General features: G+C 47.7%; 1 protein-coding gene across 1 annotated transcript; it reads right to left on the minus strand.

Annotated features, from left to right (window-relative positions):
• Window positions 1–12,241: 12,241 nt before the first annotated feature.
• On the minus strand, window positions 12,242–14,131 carry LOC308526418 (baculoviral IAP repeat-containing protein 5-like; the record flags this gene model as incomplete). Its single annotated transcript, XM_081101534.1, has 3 exons — window positions 12,242–12,314; window positions 12,921–13,066; window positions 14,096–14,131. 3 exons carry the CDS (start codon window positions 14,129–14,131, stop codon window positions 12,242–12,244), a joined length of 255 nt encoding a protein of 84 aa, XP_080957660.1.
• Window positions 14,132–18,042: the final 3,911 nt, after the last annotated feature.

Genomic DNA, 18,042 nt, shown 5'->3' on the forward strand with positions numbered 1-18,042 from the left:
TTGCGCAATCAGTCACTCAGTCACTCCAAGTATGAGCAGGAGCCCGTCACATCCACTAAGGCAGGCAGGAAGTTCCAGGAAGACAGAAGAGGCTGAGAGGCCACCGATCCGGAAGGGAAACTAGAGAGGGTTACGAGCAGGAGAGACAGGAAGTCAAATGTGAGCTTTAAAGCAGTTGTCCTGGTGCTAGTGGAGGGAGCGGGTGCTGATCTCTCGCCCAGGTGATAAGTGATGGAGTCAGACCACGCAGCCCTCACCTCTGGGCCATTCTCGAAGCTGCCCGTTCTGCTTGCGGTGTCCTTGCCTCTCCTCTTGGCACGGCCACTTCTCTTTCTGTCTTTAAACTTCTAAAACTCAGGTATCACTTTCAGGAAAAGAAGTTCACTGACTTCCTCTCCCTGTCCCCCACCACTCCCAGCTGGGTGAGGAGAGAGAGGCTAGCCCAGTGATGGCGAACCTTTTGAGCTCCGTGTGTCAGCATTTTGAAAAACCCTAACTTAACTCTGGTGCCGTGTCACATGTAGAAATTTTTTGATATTTGCAACCATAGTAAAACAAAGACCTACATTTTTGATATTTATTTTATATATTTAAATGCCATTTAACAAAGAAAAGTCAACCAAAAAAATGAGTTCGCGTGTCACCTCTGACACGCATGTCATAGGTTCGCCATCACTGGGCTAGCCAGCCGGGACAAGTGGAACAGGGAAACTGAGACAGCTGGTTAAAGGGCCAAGAGGTTTACAGCCATCTAATAAATCGCAAAATCCTATCTTCACTAACCAAGGACACTTAAGAGTAAATGGTTTGCACTTCTCCTCCCTAATCAAAGTATTACTAGCTTAATCACGCTACTCAGGGAGATACATAACAGAAATCCAACTTTTAAAAAAGTTCTGCCCTAGCTGGTTTGGCTCAGTGGGTAGAGCGCCGGCCTGCAAACTGAAAGGTCCCAGGTTTGATTCCAGTCAAGAGCACATGCCCGGGTTGTGGGCTTGATCTCCAGTTGGGGGCTTGCAGGAGGCAGCTGATCAATGATTCTCTCTCATCATTGATGTTTCTCTCTCTCTCTCTCCCTCTTCCTTCCTCTCTAAAATCAATAAAAATATATTAAAAAATAAAAGTTCCATTTGGCATGCACATCCAAGGACAGATGAAGTTAAGGGAGTAAGTCACCCTCTATCTGGTTTGGCTCAGTGGACTGAAGGGTCAAGAGTCAGATTCCTGGTCAAAGGCATGTACCTCCCTTGCAGGCTCCATCCCTGGCCCCAGTCAGGGTGTGTGCGGGAGGCAACCCATCAGTGAATCTCTCACACATGGATGTTTCTCTTTCTCTGTCTCTCCCCCTCCTTTCCGCTCTCTCTAAAAATCAGTGGAGCCTGGCCAGTGTGGCCCAGTGGTTGAGTGTCCGGCTCAATCCCTAGTAGGGGGCACGCAGGAGGCAGCCAATCAATGATTCTCTTTCAAGACTGATGTTTCTATCCTTCTCTCCCTTTCCCTTCCTTCCTCTGAAATCAATAAAAACATATTAAAAAAATTTTTTTTTAAGGAGTAAATCTCATTTTGGTTCATTAGCATAAAGCTGATGAATATTCTATTGAGAGCCTCCCCTAAGATCTCCCCAAAACCCCAACCCTTAAAACCCTCAAGACAAAGGATGCAGGGTATGCTCTCCCTCCCGGAAGCATGCCCTGGCCTTTCCCTTTCCCCTCTTTTTCCCCCACAGGCATCTCCTAAACTCGAAGAGTCCCCACCAGACTTACAACCGGGGGAGCCATGGGCAGCAGCAGCTTGTCCCCAGCCAGTCCACTGAACCCATCCCCAACACCCCCTTTTCTCCGACTCTCCCGGGAGCTGACAGCAGCCCCGCCCTGGCTCACTTCTTTCCCAGAACATTTCTAGAGAACCGGAGCAGCCCTGCCCAGTCTCTCTCCTGCTGCTTCTTCTATCCCGAGCCCTTCCTTGTGTCACTGTCCCCAGCTTTAATAAACGTACTCTCAGTGTCACCTGGACTCGTGTTGTGAAATCTTTCCTGCAGGAAGTCAGGAGTCCACACACTACAGGCCCGAGGCGGACCCTCTCCGGGCCCAGTCCCTTCCTGGTAACACGGGAACCCCTAATCTGGGCTCTATGAGGCTCCGTGCATTTCTCTGTCTCTGCACGAATCCCATTGCTCTATGATTGCATGTTGGTTCCTGAAGTAGACCATAATTTTCCTAGGGCACGGGCAAGGTCTCATTCATCTTTGAGTCTCCAATGCCTGGCACAAAACCTGACCTGAGAAGGTAGATAAATATCTGTGACTAAATGAGGAAATGGATGAATGAGAGGTAAAGAGGGAAGCCCTGGCCGGTGACTCAGTTGATTGAAATGTCGTCCCATGCACCAAAAGGTTGTGGGTTTGATCCAGGTCAGGGCACATACCTAGGTGGAGGGGTTCCCTCCCTGTTTGGGGCGTTCCATCACTTTCCATCTCAGGCTGAGGCAACTTATTGATGTTTTTCTCTCTCTCTCTCTAAAAATCAACGAAAATATATCCTCAGGTAAGGATGAAAGAAAAAAAATAAAAAACAAAGAGGGAAAATGAGAGATACTTGGGAGGTTAAGTCAGGATAACTTGTCCAGCGATTGAGCAGGGCTGGTGGGCAGGGTGGGCAGAGAGGCTGACATTTGGGATGACTCCATGTTGTCTGGTTTGAGAGGAGGGAAGATCTGAACTGTTTTTACTCACAATACTTCTGACATCCAATGTGTGTGATTTTTTCCCCCTCACACCAACCAATTCTCCAGCTCTCTGGACACCAACTGAGCGTCCAACAATTCAATTCAATTCGCACTCTATCTACCTGGAAGTAGCGTCAGGTCCCACAGGTTAGGAGCTCAGTTCCACAAGACAGCCTCTACGTCAGATGCCCATTGCAAGCCAGAGGTTCCCACCTATACTTCTGACCAACTGGCTGTGAATTGGGGGTTTCTACAACCCTCTCTTCCGTTTTCAGTGATTTGTTAGAACCACTCACAGAAATTAAGGAAATACCTTACTTGCATTTACCGTTTTATTATAAAGGAACGACCAGATGGAAGACGCCTGGGGCCAAGTATCGGAGGCAGAGCTTCCATGCCTTCTCTGGGTGTGCCATCCTCCGGGCACCTAGCACCTCAATGTGTTTACCAACCCAGAAGCTCTTTGAACCCCATCCTATGTAATAAAGAGGTAGTATGCAAAGTAACCCTCACACCCTCACAAGATGGCTGCCTATGACCAAGCCAGCAGGCGGGTTAGTGAGGGACAACCAAACGACTGAACAGCAGGTTGCGTGGGGTGATAAGGCTGGCAGAAGGGGCGCAGCTGGGGGCGACCAGGCAGGCAGGCAGGTGAGTGATTAGGAGCCAGCGGTCCAGGATTGTGAGAGGGATGCCGGCAGTTGGACATCCCCCGAGGGGTGCTGGATTGGAGAGGGTGCAGGCTGGGCTGAGGGGGATCCCCCGCCCCCCACACGAATTTCGTGCACCAGGCTTCTAGTTGCATATAACCGAAAACCTGGCATGCATAGATTAAGCAAAAAAGGGATTTATTGGCTCACAGATCTGAACATTCCAGGGGGCTTCATCTACCTTTAGCCAAGGCTGGATACAAATGTCAGGGGTTGATTTCACTCCCTGATGCTTCATCTCACTTCCCATCTCTAAACTCCATTCTCAGCACGTTGACCCTGGGGGGTGGCAACAAATGACTACAGTAGTTCCTGCCCGTTGCTCTCCAGCTCAGTTCCAGCCAGAAGGAGAATGCTTCTTATTTAGACCTAGAAGGACCTGCAACAGCCCCAGAGTCACTCTGAGGAGGCCAGTATGGCTGTTTGCTGGCCCCTGAAGCTGTCTGAGGTCAGGGGCCAGCGGCAGGGTCTTGTGGCAGATAAGGAGGGATGGGTCCCCAAAGGGCGTGGAAGCAACAGACGTTCCCCATGAGGGTGGGGGGCAATGCTCTGCAACCCTGCCACGGTGGAGCTCAGACACCTTGGCACAGTGCCTGGTGCTCGTGCAGCTCTCAGGAAATACTTCCATGTTGCATGAAAACTTGCAATGCCGAGCCACTACCTGGCACTCTGGGACAGAAGCTACGTCCTGGCTTCATGCTCAGTGTGGGCCGGAAGGGTGAGGGTGCCTGCTGGCTGAGTCAGGATACTCTAGCCCAGCTGTGGGCAAACTATGGCCCGTTTGAAATGAATAAAACTAAAAAAAAAAAAAAAAAAGACCGTACCCTTTTATGTAATGATGTTTACTTTGAATTTATATTAGTTCACACAAACACTCCATCCATGCTTTTGTTCCGGCCCTCCGGTCCAGTTTAAGAACCCATTGTGGCCCTCGAGTCAAAAAGTTTGCCCACCCCTGCTCTAGCCTGCCAGGCACAGGCCCTTTTTATTTTTGATACTTAATTGCTAATCTCTCTCAGGCAAGAAGACAAAAACCCCAAACATGGGAAAGCTGCAGAGTCAAGCAATCTTTTACGGTTATTATAGCCCTAGTCCTTATGCTATAGTTGCCTAGATGGAACCTAGGAGCTCAATTTATTTGTTCTCCCATCTAATAAGCATGTATTGATCACCTACGCTGGGCCAGATCCTAGAGGTACAAAGGTGAACAGGGCCCAGTCTTAGCTCTTGAGGTGTGGGGAAACTAATAAACAAATGACCATCCTGAATTGAATAACTGTGAATAACTAAAGTATGATGGGAGAGCTTTGGAAGGAAAGAGCAGCCCTCCCCGCCCCAGGGCTGTTTCACCTGTGCTCTCTGTGGGTGGTTACTCAGCACAGTAGGGTTGAAATCATCTAAATTCACGCCTGGAGCACTGCTCTATATTGCAAACAGGAGGGTAAAGTTGGCATGAGTTTTATAAAGGAAATAATAACTAGCTAAATTTTCTCTTCCAGGAACATACCTTTATTTGCACATGTAAGAAAGCCCATGTGAACAGGGTTGTACACTGCAGTGCTATTGGTAATAACAATCATTGGAAATAACCTTAATGCTCAACGTTAATTCAAAAGATGGCCCTAGCTGGTTTGGCTCAGTGGATAGAGCGTTGGCCTGCGGACTGAAGGGTCCTGGGTTCGATTCTGGGTGCAGGCTTAATCCCCAGTGGGGGGCGAGCAGGAGGCAGCCGATCAATGAGTCTCATCATTGATGTTTCTATCTCTCTCTACCTTCCTCTCTGAAATCAATAAAAAAATATATTTTTAAAAAAGACGGTGCCACCACACAAAGAAATGCAGCCCTCCAGCAGGTCCTCAGCTAATGTTTCCGTCAATGTCATTTTCTGATAGCAGGTGCCTAGGTGCCGTAGGAACTTAACCCATGTGGATAGACGCCTGTTTATACCTTTAGCCTATTGAAAAATTGGTTTCATTATACGTTGTTTCACTTAAAGTCACAGAACCTACCCACAACGTTAAATGAGGATTCATCACATAAAATCAAAGAGGAAACTTTGTGTTGCCCTGAAACCTTCTCCAAGATATGCTGAGCAGTGAAAACGCAAGTGCCTGAACTGTGTTACAATGTGCTGCCTTTTTTAGGAAAAAGGAGAAAACATCTTGCTTGTATATATAAACTAAACATATACATAAGCTCATGTAAACTAGCTTTGGAAGATAAAAAAGAAATGGATAGTTGCTTTAGGGAGAGAAACTGGGTGTTTGAGGGATGATGAGAGGAAAACTTCACTGTGTACTTTCTACCATTTAAATATTTAATGTATTATCTATTTTTTAAAAGCATCCCTCTCGGCCTGGCCAGTGTGGCTCAGTGGTCGAGCATTGACCTATGAGTCAGGAGGTCACGGTTTGATTCCCGGTCAGGACAAATGCCTCGGTTGCAGGCTCGACCCCCAGTGAGGGGCATGTAGGAGGTAGCTGATCAATGACTCTCATCATCGGTGTTTCTTTTTCTCTCTCCCTCTCCTTTCCTCTCTGAAATCAATAAAAATATATTTAAAAGCCCTAGCCAATTTGACTCAGTGGATAGAGCATTGGCCCGTGGACTGAAGGGTCCTGGGTCGTCCCTGGTCAAGGGCACATACCTCGGTTACAGGCTTGATACCTGGCCCCTTTCCAGGCGTGTGCATGTGTCTCTCCTGTTGATGTTTCTCAGAGACCTGGTGCATGACATTTGTGCACAGGTAGGGTCCCTAGGTCTGGCCGGCAATCAGGGCTGATCTGTGGGGCGACTGGTGGGGTGATAGGTCCCTTGGCTGGCCCGAGGCCTGCGGGCTGGAGGCAGCTCCTGTGTTGAGCATCTGCCCCCAGGTGGTCAGTGTGCATCATAGCGACCTGTCATTCCACTGGTTGTTCCGCCATTTGGTCTATTTGCATATTAGGCTTTTATTATATAGGATATATAAAAGCATCCCTCTCCTCACTCTCCTCAGGTGGAGGCTGGGAGGGGGATATACTTCTCATTTTGGGGGGCAGGGGTGCCTGGCTGATTTTGTTTCAACGATCCCTTTATCTTCCATCAGAAAGCCCACCTTGGGCCACTTCTGTCTTCACACTGACTTGGCACAGACTCTTCGTCTTCCCCATAGCTAAGCATTAGCTTTCATTTCCTTTTTCTACCCCCTACGGCAGGATTGGTGCTTTCACAAACCTTAGGGCTTTGTCTGGGTGAGGCCCTCGGTCTCCCACTCGATGGTCACCTGGCTGGTTCCAGCTGCTGGCAGCTGTATGGACACTCCGGCATCTGGTCTTTATTGCTGCAGAGTTATATTCACGCAGTTTGTGCCTTGCTCTGGGGCGTCTCCTGTTCTGGGCTCTTCCTGGTTTGGGTGGGGAAAGTCCCCTTTAAAGCCAGCACTGAAAACTGAAACCAAAGCTTAAAGGGCCTTGGCCACCACAAGGGCGGGGTCTCCGGGACCTCCTACATCTTCGCTGATGTCCTTCTGAGGAAGTTCAGAGCCAAGGGGGCTGGAGGAGCCCATCTCCTGGGACTTTCTAAACCTACATTGGTTTTCCCTCCAGGGAGGGATCTTTGTCCCCGGCCTCTCCCTCCCACCATGTCTTTGCCCTTATGATTCCCATTTCAAATTTAGCCAAGAATTGCAGACATTTTTTTAAAGGTGAAAAGAAGCCACAGGGTAATTCCCTCTCTTTCTCTTATCAAACTAAAGAGGAGGGTTTAGGAACTGACTCTCTCATTTTCCTTAGAAACTTTAAGCAGGGGGTGGAGGGTGGGGGTTGGTGAGAGGGCGGATAGGAAGTTTGAGGGTTGGGTGTGCCTCAGGGGCCAGGCAGATCAAGCAAATGAGAGGAGCCACCCAGGAGTAAGGTAATAGGGGCTGGTGGTGAGGACTGCATGGTGTATGGGCTGCATGGTCCATCCCCTTGCACAGGAAGCAGCTGCTACGCTGCTCCAGCCCCTATTGGTGTGCAGGATTTACTTTTTTATTTTTATTTACTTATCTATCTATCATTTATTTATTTATTTAAAAAATATTTTATTGATTTTTTACAGAGAGGAAGGGAGAGGGATAGAGAGTTAGAAACATCGATGAGAGAGAAACGTCGATCAGTCGCCTCCTGCACACTCCCCACTGGGGATGTGCCCGAAACCAAGATACATGCCCTTGACCAGAATCGAACCCAGGACCCTTGAGTCCGCAGGTCGATGCTCTATCCATTGAGCTAAACCGGCTAGGGCTATCATCTATTTATTTATTTATTTTCAGAGAGGAAGGGAGAGGGAGAGAGAGATAGAAACATCAATGATGAGAGAGAATCATTGATTGGCTGCCTCCCGCATGCTGTTCATTGTGGATCGAGCCCGCAACCAGGCATGGTACTGACTGGAAATTGAACCATGACCTCCTGGTTCATAGGTCGATGCTCAACCACTAAGCCATGTTGGAGAAGCAGCACAAAGTTTTTAAGGTTCATCTATTTTGTAGCATGCATCGGTATGTTATTTATTTTTATTGCTGAATAACATTTTATTGTATGGATATACTACATTTTGTTTATTGATCAGTGGCCAGACATTTGGATTGTTTCTACTTTTTGGCTATTGTGAATAGTGCTACTGTGAAATTCAGGTACAAAATTTTTTTAGTGTGGTAAAAATATACATAACATAAAATTTGCTATTTTAAAATATTTTTATTATAGTACAGTGGTCAGCAAACTCATTAGTCAACAGAGCCAAATATCAACAGTATAATGATTGAAATTTCTTTTGAGAGCCAAATTTTTTAAACTTAAACTATATAGGTAGGTACATTGTTATTAACTTAATTAGGGTACTCCTAAGGCTTAGGAAGAGCCACACTCAAGGGGCCAAAGAGCCGCATGTGGCTCACGAGCCGCAGTTTGCTGACCACGGTTATAGTAGAATATTTTATTAAATGTATAAAATAATTTAATTGAAGTTATAGAACTGTTTTTGTTTTATTTCCATTTCTTTTAAGTGTATTTTTATTGATTTCAGAAAAGAAGGGATAGGGAAGAGAGATTGAAACATCAGTGATGAGAAATAATCATTTATGTACAAGTTTTTATGTGGACATATGTTTTTATTTCTCTTGGGGTTATTCCTAGGAGTGGAATTGCTTGGGGATATAGCTAGGAGTGGTCATACGGTAACTATGTTTAACCATCTGAGAAACTGCTAGACTGTTTTCCAAAGTGGTTGCACTTTTACATTCTCATTAGCAGTGCATGAGGGTTTCACTTTGTCCACATCCTTGCCAATGCTTGTTATTATCTGTCTCATTTGTTTGTTTCTATGGACAGTAGAAGAGAGAGGGAAAGACAGAGAGAAACATCGATGTGAGAGAAACACGTTGATTGGTTGCCTCCTACATGCACCCTGACCAGGGCCCAGGCGGGTGAGGATCCTGCAACTGAAGTATGTGCCCTTGATCAGAATTGAACCCTGGACCCTTCGGTCCGCAGGCTGACGCTCTACCCACTGAGCCAAACTGACTAGGGCTTATCTGTGTGTGTGTGTGTTTTTTTAATTATAGCTGTCCTTGTGGGTATTCTATTTACTTTTGTAAACATTTGGGATAAATAGAAAGTCATAAACAGAAAATAAAAGCTACCCATAATCCTATCATCCTACTAGAGGTGCTCACGTTTTACTTCTGGATCCTAACTTTCTTCATTACTCTCTATCCTATATAATAAAAGGCTAATATGCAAATAGACCAAATGGTGGAACAACTGGAACAACTGAACAACTGAACAACCAGTCTCTATGATGTGCACTGACCACCGGGGGCGTGCGCGGAACATGGCAGGCATCGGCTGTGGCATGATGGTAGAGCAGGTGAGCGGGGCACCAGACAAAGGCAGGGCACCAGTCGCTGTCATTGGGGTGAGCCTCTGGTGGTTACTGAAAATTCTTTGCTCCTGCTCGCCAGGGTCCTGCCCAGCCCTTGCACCTGCTGCCAGCACCGGCCCCACTTGCACCTGCAGCCGGTGCCAGAGCCCCTGCTCACACCCGCTGCTGGTCCCCAATGCCGGTTCCAATCGCTCAGCACTAGAAGTGGATGTGAGCAGAGCCTGCTGGCCCCAATAGCCCCTGAGGGCTTCTCCACCTCCCCCTGTTCCTGAGGGGCGATCAGGGCAGCACCTGCCACTCACATCCGCTGATGGCGTTGGCCCCAATTGCTCTGCACCTTCAGCGGGTGCTAGCAGGGCCGGCACCGTCAGCATGTGGGAGCGGCAACAGCGGGAGTGGGGCTGCCGGCAGACAGGGAACTGAGGGTTGTGGCGGGAGGAGTCAGGCAGGGGAGTGGAGGATGAGCCAAGACCCGCCCCTGTGCCTACGTTAGCCTCGTGGCCCACAGTTCCTTTCAAGGTGCACGAATTCATGCACTGGGTCCCCAGTAATATACTGTATATAGTCATGCTGTATGCATGTTTTATAATCTTTTTATTTGACTTACCACTAGGTGGTATTTTCTATGTCTTTGAGTATTTTCTGTAATGATTCTACAATGAAACTTTGTGAAGTGCTACTTTAAGCTGTGTCCCTTCACATTTGGGGAGCATCTCCCAATGTATGTTCTTTGATAGGACGCAGGGTAGAAGCGGAAAGGTGGCTGGACACTTTGCCCCTGGCAGCCAGGGTGCTGCCATGTCACCAGGCTCAGCCAATCCAGAGTGTCCCTCAGGAACAGGGATCTTACAGGCCTGACCCAAAGATGGCAGACGAATCGAGACAACTCTCAGCAGCCCTGGTGCTGGAGTATGGACTGCAGCTTTAAGTAAGTTGGCTGAGATCCCAGAGCTAGTAACTAGCAGACCTGTCTGACTCCAGACCTTGGACATTAAACCACCACCCAATTTAAGGCTTTTATTGAGATTTCCTCTGCCTTGTCTCTGGTGGGAACTACAGAAGCGAAGGCAAGGCACTAACTGGAAGCTCCCCACCATCTCCGGTGGTGGCGACTTTTCATTATATTTCTAATGACAGTTGTTAAGAATATGATGAAAGACGTGAGAGAGAGAATGTGAACTCAAAGCTAGGGCTGGCGTTTTTATGAGCTGGCTCCCACAGCCATCCCTTGACAAGTCCCTTCCCCAACCTTGCCCCCCAGAAGTTAGAACCTGGTTCCTGCCTCTGGCCACATAGTAACCACCCCCCCCCCCCGCCCCCACCCGACAGCCAGCAGGCAGGAGAACAAAGCGGTCAGAACCTCCAGAGTGGCCCGTGGGAGCTGGATCCTGCCCTCCCTTCTTTCTCTCGTCCCCCCTCCCCCAAATGATTTTTAATTTATTTATTCTATGTCCTACGTTAGGAGGATTGGTATTAGAGAGAAAGGTGAATTGTCAGCCGCCTTGCCCACACCACGAATGGGAAATAGCTATCTGCAGCGTATTGGTGGACTGGGAGCTCCTTTCACGGTTTCCTCCCACCCCTGTCCGCCCTGTGGATGACAGCCTGTCGGGGGCAGGATGCCCAGAAGAATCCGCTCTGCACTCTCCCAACTAGAGAGGGCGGAGCACTGAGCCCGACCCGCAGGGAGCACCGAGCCGGGCCCTGGGAAGTGCGTGTCTGGCACTAAGACCTCCTCCTTGTCTGTTTTAGAGGATGCTGTGGCCTTGCCTTGTGCTCACTGTTGGTGGAGGATCTTCAGCTGACCTCACAGCAAGAGGCCAGCTTTGCTCAAGACACCAGTCCTCCCTCCCTCCCCTCCGCTCAGGGCTCAGTCAGGGGAGGGGCTCCACCTACAGTTCGAGGCAGCCTGGCCCAGTGCTTCCAGTTCTCCCACTGCGGCCTTGAAGGTTACTAAATGGCCCTCGCCCGCTGGCTCCGTGGGTAGAGTGTTGGCCACGGACTGAAGGGTCGAAGGACCGCAGGTTCAGTTCTGCCCAAGGGCATGTACCTCGTTTGCAGGCACCATCCTTGGCCCTGGTCCAGGTGCCTGTGGGAGGCAACCAATCTATGTGTCTCTCTCACAACGATGTTTCTCTCTCTGTCTCTCACCCTCCCTTCCACTCTCTCTAAAATTCAATGGGAAATTGTCCTCGATTGAGGATTAACAACAAAAAACCAAAACCAAACCTAAAAACATGGAAAAATTAGCATAAGTGAAAATGTAATGGTAGATCAATGGAGTCGTTAAAGTACAAACATAACCATAAAAAAAAAAATACAAAATGATGAACCAGGTGAGGAAACCCCTTACTGGTACACACAGCGCAGTCGGAGGTCTGGCAGGTAAAAGGACCATCGCAGGACTTGTCCAAGTGAGATAATGCATAGAGTATTGGGAACATGAAATGCATACCGTAAATTTAGATCATGAAAATAAAATTTAAAATGGTATCTTTAATTCATCCAGCAACCATGGACCTGTGATTGCATTCACATCACATCCCAGGCTCCAAGCCAGTCGGCAGGCAGCCCAGACGCCGCGCTGTGGAAGGGCTCTGCCCACGTGACCAAACCTCTCAGCATCCCACCCTGGCAAATCTAGGATCAATACAGCAAAAACGACGAAAGGAAAAAGAATCGGTGGCTGTCCCCGGCAACACCAGGTGCAAAGACAGAAGTAGCCCGTGGCACCACCTTCAAGAGAAAACAAAAATACAGTTTAAATATTCTCACTTCAAAATGTTGATGTTCTTCTTTTTGAAGGCACTGTTACGGGCCCCACGGGGAGGCAGGGAACCCTGGGGACCCTGCCTTGGCAATGCCGCAGTCCACTCTGGGACCAGGGAGTGTGACGGGAGGCGTCAGTCCATGGCTGCCAGCTGCTCGATGGCACAGGGGACCTTCTTTGCAGTTTCTTCAAATTCTTTCTGTTTACTGTTGGCTTTTTTTAGAAAATATATTTTTATTGATTTCAGAGAGGAAGGGAGAGGGAGAGAGATAGAAACATCAATGATGAGAGACAAACACTGATATTGGTAGGCTGCCTCCTGCGTGCTCCCCTCCCCTCACAGGGGCTCGAACCTGCAACCCGGGAATGGCCCTGACTGGGAATCAAACCTGTGACCCCTCGGTGCATGGAACGACACTCAAGCAACTGAGCCACACCTGCCAGGGCTCAGACTGCTTCATGACAGAAAGGCAAGCGGGACCAGATGGACACTTTTTATGTTCCTCTAAGGCAGTGGCTCTCAACCTTCCTAATGCCGCGACCCTTTAATACAGTTCCTCATGTTGTGACCCAAGCATAAAATTATTTTCGTTGCTACTTCATAACTGTAATGTTGCTACTGTTATGAATCGTAATGTAAATAACTGATATGCAGGATGTATTTTCATTGTTACAAATTGAACATAATTAAAGCATAGTGATTAATTACAAAAACAATATGTAATTATATATGTGTTTTCCGATGGTCTTAGGTGACCCCTGTGAAAGAGTCGTTCGACCCCCAAAGGGGTCGCGACCCACAGGTTGAGAACCGCTGCTCTATGGGGTCATCATCTGGCTCCCAGCCTTCTGGCTCCTTGAGGCAGAGGAAACGCTGGGCCAAGTTGGGCTCGTTCTCAGTGGGGCACTGGATGAAGCCGGCCGTGGCCATCCAGCCTGCCACTTGCTTTTTTAGGACCTGCAAGGTTAGAATAGTTTTTACATTAAAAAAAAATATTTTTTAAAATTAATTTCGGAGAGGATGGGAGAGGGAGAGAGAGAGACAGAAACGTCAATGATGAGAGAGAATCATTGATCGGCTGCCTCCTGCACACCCCCTACTGGGGGTTGAGGTCGAAACCCAGGCATGCGCCCTTGGCTGGAATCGAACCTGGGACCCTTCAGTCTGCAGGCCGACGCTCTGTCCATTGAGCCAAACCAGAGCATGGTTTTTACATTTTTAAATGGTTGGGAAAAACCATCAAAAGAATAGTGTTACAGGGCATGAGAAAATTATATGCATTTTGAATACCAGTATTCATGAATAAAGTTTTATGGGAACACAGCATGTGCTGGTTTAGGGCTGTCTGCGGCTGCTCTGCCCTAGGACAGCAGAGCTGAGCAGCTGTGACAGAGGTGGCCTGGCTGCAGAGCCCGTTCGCTGTCTGTCCGGTTACAGAGAAAGGTTGCTGAGCCCGGACCTAACCAATCAAGTCATTTTTCACTCCTTCCAGGAGCCATTTTGCAAACACAGCAAGGGTGGAGAGGGACACCAGGAGGCAGCATTGGGCCAAGCTGGGCTTGCAGTGGTTCCTCGAGTGACGGAACAAAGGTTTCCGGCCCAGGCAGTGGTCAGGCTTCAGCAGCTTTGGAGTAAAGTTCTCTGGGTTTGGCCAGCCCTGTGAAGCCTCCTTTGCCGGGGCGCCTGCAGGCATCATGTGGAACTGTCTCCTGAGGAGAATCCTGGCCCTTCCAGCAGCTGCTGCCTCGGAGAGGAGGTAGGTCACCTTTGTGCGTCTCCCTCGGCCGCTGCTCATTACCTGGAATTCCTAGGCTCAGTGCTCCCTTCTACACAGCCCACATTCATCAGCATTCTACATCCTCTGTAGCTTTACTCCCCAGCCCCTGTTCACATTCTACAAACCACCACCATCACTACCACCCCTGCCATCATCACCACCATCCCCAGCACTACCCCCACCAACGCCATCGCTATCTCCACCCTTACCACCGCCACTGCCATCATTGCCTTCACTACCATCATCGCTACTCCCCCCATCACTACCAAGGTCACCTTGCAACGCCGTATGTCTAGAAAGGCTTAACCTCTGTGAGCCCTCAAGGACATTCTAATCTGAAATTATAATGGCAATTATGAGGAATGTTCCACTTAGAGAAAAAAAATGAGATAAATAAAAAGACATCAATGGGGTTAAAACAAGGGATTAGTACAGCACTACCAAAGGCTGGATGGGCCAAATTGAGCCTCTGTCTGTCCCCCCAAAATTAAAGGGCCCCACACAAGTCTGCTGTATTTACCTCAGTATGGAGAAATTTAAAAGATCAGAGGTGCGTTCTCCCTCCCAGGAGCAAGCCCACGCCTTTCTGGGCTCTCGGGCGTGCATCTCCTAACCCCTCAGGGAGCCCACGAGACTTGCAACCAGGGGAGCAATGGGCAGTGTCAGCTCATCCTGGGCCCAACCCCTGAGCCTGTCTCTGAGGCCCCCTTTCCTCTGACTTCTTAGTGAGCCGAAGCAGCCCTGCCTAGGCTCTCTCCTGTTGCTGCTTCTGTCCTAAGCCCTTCCTGGTCTCACTGTCCCCAGCTTGAAAAAACCTACTCTCAAAATAAAGAATAAATAAAAATAAATGAGAGGCTGGAAAGAAGAAATCACAATGAGAAACCTGACTAGCCACTCCTTGGGGTAGCAGTCAGGCTGGTTAAACCAAGCTCAGATTGGTAACAGGGCAGGGTCCTTGGCTTAACTCTTGCTGGGAACCCAGAGCCTTTTCACTTGAGTGGGAACATTACCAGGCGACAGAAAAGGGAAATTTCCAGAAGTCCTTGATATGGAAATTCATGAACTGGTAAAAGAGGATGAAATGCAAGGATTGATAAGATTATGAAAATTTTTTAAACAACCTTTACGCTAAAAAAAAAAAAAAAGAATGTATGTCAACTAATTGATTGCATTTTACTTGGTTGCATTATGAAAGTAGAAGTTATATCTCATTGAGGAATTGGGACACTAAGGCTGTCAATTCTTTCTTTTAACTGTTAGGGGGGACTAGCGCAAGAAGGTAGTAGCAACTTTGCACCCTCTTGGGTCCATGGGATTGTTTAATACCCACCAGAATGTTCTATATACCTCAACTCCATTTTCTTAACTCACCTTACTCAGCGAGATAGATAACAGAAATACAATTAGTAACATTTGTGCCAGCCACACTCAAGGAAGGATGAGGTCAGGGAAATAAATCTCATTTTAGGCACATCAGCGTAAAGCTGATGAAAATTCTACTGATCCTCCCCTAAAACCTCCCCTAAAATTCCCGCCTTTAGAAAATAGATAAGAATCCTCCAGACAAAGACCCAGTGCGGGCTCTCTCTGAAGCCTATTCCCGCCTTTCTTCCCCCTCAGGGATGCATATTCTATTTCATTAATTAATTAATCAATATCTCCATTTATTTAGATATATTTTTTAATTTCTTTCATTAGTTCTGTAGGTTTTTTTTTTTTTTAAATATAGATCCTGTACATATTTTGTTTTATTTATTCCTGTTAGGGCAGAAATAGAATATTGGGGACAAGCTATAATTATAAGAAATATGAATCCTGCTCTGGTGACCGTGATTGTTCTGCTCTGACTAGAGAAAGCACATTCTAACCTGGGTGAGAATTGTACGCCCTGGGACATGGGAGCTAACATCGGAATGCAGTCCATCCTCCTTTTCTGAGAACTGCCATCATCATGGAAAGATTAACAACCTCCTTGCTGAAACAATCCCAGAGGCTCCCCGCCCTTTGCGACCCCCCAGCCCTCACCCGCAGCTGGCATTGCCTGTAACCTGTAACCATTATACCTGGCCTTCTTCCCCATGCCTGTAATTCCTGCTTTCCCACGTAACCTTTGTCCTTCTACCCAACATAAGCATCAGGCTTATGGGGAGGGGTAGAGCAGATTCTCATGCATGACTTGCTGCTCTCCCATACTGTCAGCAGTATTGGAATAAACGCTCATATATGATTCAACCCTGCCTCTGCTTACTTAGCTCAACTAGTGACAGGCAGCCCGGACCCATTGGTTGTCTGGTTTCATTCCTAAGTACTTATCTTTTGGGGGCTGCTAAACTCTAAGGGTCCCTATAAGACTTGCATCCAGGGGAGCAATGAGTAGCAGCAGCTCATCCCAGGCTAAACCCCTGAACCTATCTCCAAGGCCCCCTTTCCTCTGACTTTTCAGTGAGTCAAAGCAGCCCTGCCTTGGCTCACTCCTTTCCTATAACACTAGTGACCAGGTGCACAGATTCGTGCACACTGAAAGGAAAGTTAATTAGAAGGTGGCTGATGGGGTGGGACTGGGTGAGACGGGCTGGACATACCCTGGAGCCAACCTCCCCCGGTCCATTCCCAGCATCTGTGGAGTGAGCAGGGTCCCTCTGACAGGTAGGGTCCCTCGGCCAGCCTGCGGGGATCGGGCCAAAACCGGCTCTCAGACATACCCCAAGGGGTCCCGGAGTGTGAGAGGGCACTCTGCAAGTTTGCTGTTGTATAGGGTGTGGAAGGCAAATGCAAAGGTGCAGTAAACCAGATTCGGGGCCAACAGTGCCCCAGCAACAACATAACCCACGGCCGAAGGTGGAATTGCATGGCCTTGTGAGGAATCGGGTTCCCTCCTCTCTGGTTTTGGGGTGCATCACCCTAGAACCACTGCTGCCAAGTCACTGCAGCTCAGCAGCTCCTGCATTGTGTGTCTGCCCCTTGGCAGTGCGTCTCATAGCGACGGGTTGGATGGTCAGACACTTAGCATATTAGCCTTTTATATATATAGATTTCTAGAGAACCAAAGCAGAGCACCACCTAGGCTCTCTCCTGATGCTTCTTCTATCCTAAGCCCTTCCTTGTTTCACTGTCCCCAGCTTTAATAAATGTACTCTCAACGTCACCTGGACTCATGCTGGAAATCTTTTCTGTATGAAGTAAAAAAACCCACACACTACTGACCAGCCTGAGGCAGACCCGCCCTGGGCCTGATTCCTTTCCAGTGACATCTTAACATATTGACTCTTCTTACTTCTCCATTTATTTAGATCTTCTTTGATTTATTTCATTAGTTTTTTTTAAGTATAAGTCCTGCACATATTTTGGTATATTTATTCCTAAGTACTTATCTTTTGGGGGCTGCTAATGTAAACTGTATTGTGCTTTTACTTTAAAATTCCAGTGGTTCGTGGTAGTATATAGGAAAGCAATTGGCGTTCATATATTAACTTTCTATCTTGCAACCTTTTTTTTTTTTCAATATATTTTATTGGTTTTTTTACAGAGAGGAAGGGAGAGGAATAGAGAGTTAGAAACATCGATGAGAGAGAAACATCGATCAGCTGCCTCTTGCACGCCCCCCACTGGGGACGTGCCCACAACCAAGGCACATGCCCTTGACTGGAATCGAACCTGGGACCCTTGAGTCCGCAGACTGACGCTCTATCCCCTGAGCCAAACCGGTCAGGGCTATCTTGCAATCTTGCTATAATGCTTATTAGTTTCAGGAATTGTTTTGTTGATTCTTTGGGCACTGCTGTCATCTGTGAGCAAAGACAGTTTAAATTTTTCCTTCCAATCCATATACCCTTTGCCCCCTTTTCTTTGCATCACCTAGGATTTCCAGTTTGATGTTCATTAGAAGTAATGAGAACAGATGTTCTTTCCTGGCTGTTGATTTTAGGTGGAAGGCATCTGGTTTCTCACCATTATGTATGATGTTAGCTGTAGATACATATTTTTTGCAGATATTCTTTATTACTTGAGGAAGTTTTCCTCTATTCCTAGTTTGTTGGTTGGGTGTTAATTTATTATGAATTGGCATTGAATTTTGTCCAATGCATTTTTCTGCATATGATTCGATCATATAGTTTTCCTTCTTAATCTATGTGATAGATTACATGTCACCTAGTGA

The sequence above is a fragment of the Myotis nattereri genome (assembly GCF_964212035.1).
Source record: "Myotis nattereri genome assembly, chromosome: 10".
Classification (NCBI taxonomy): domain Eukaryota; kingdom Metazoa; phylum Chordata; class Mammalia; order Chiroptera; family Vespertilionidae; genus Myotis; species Myotis nattereri.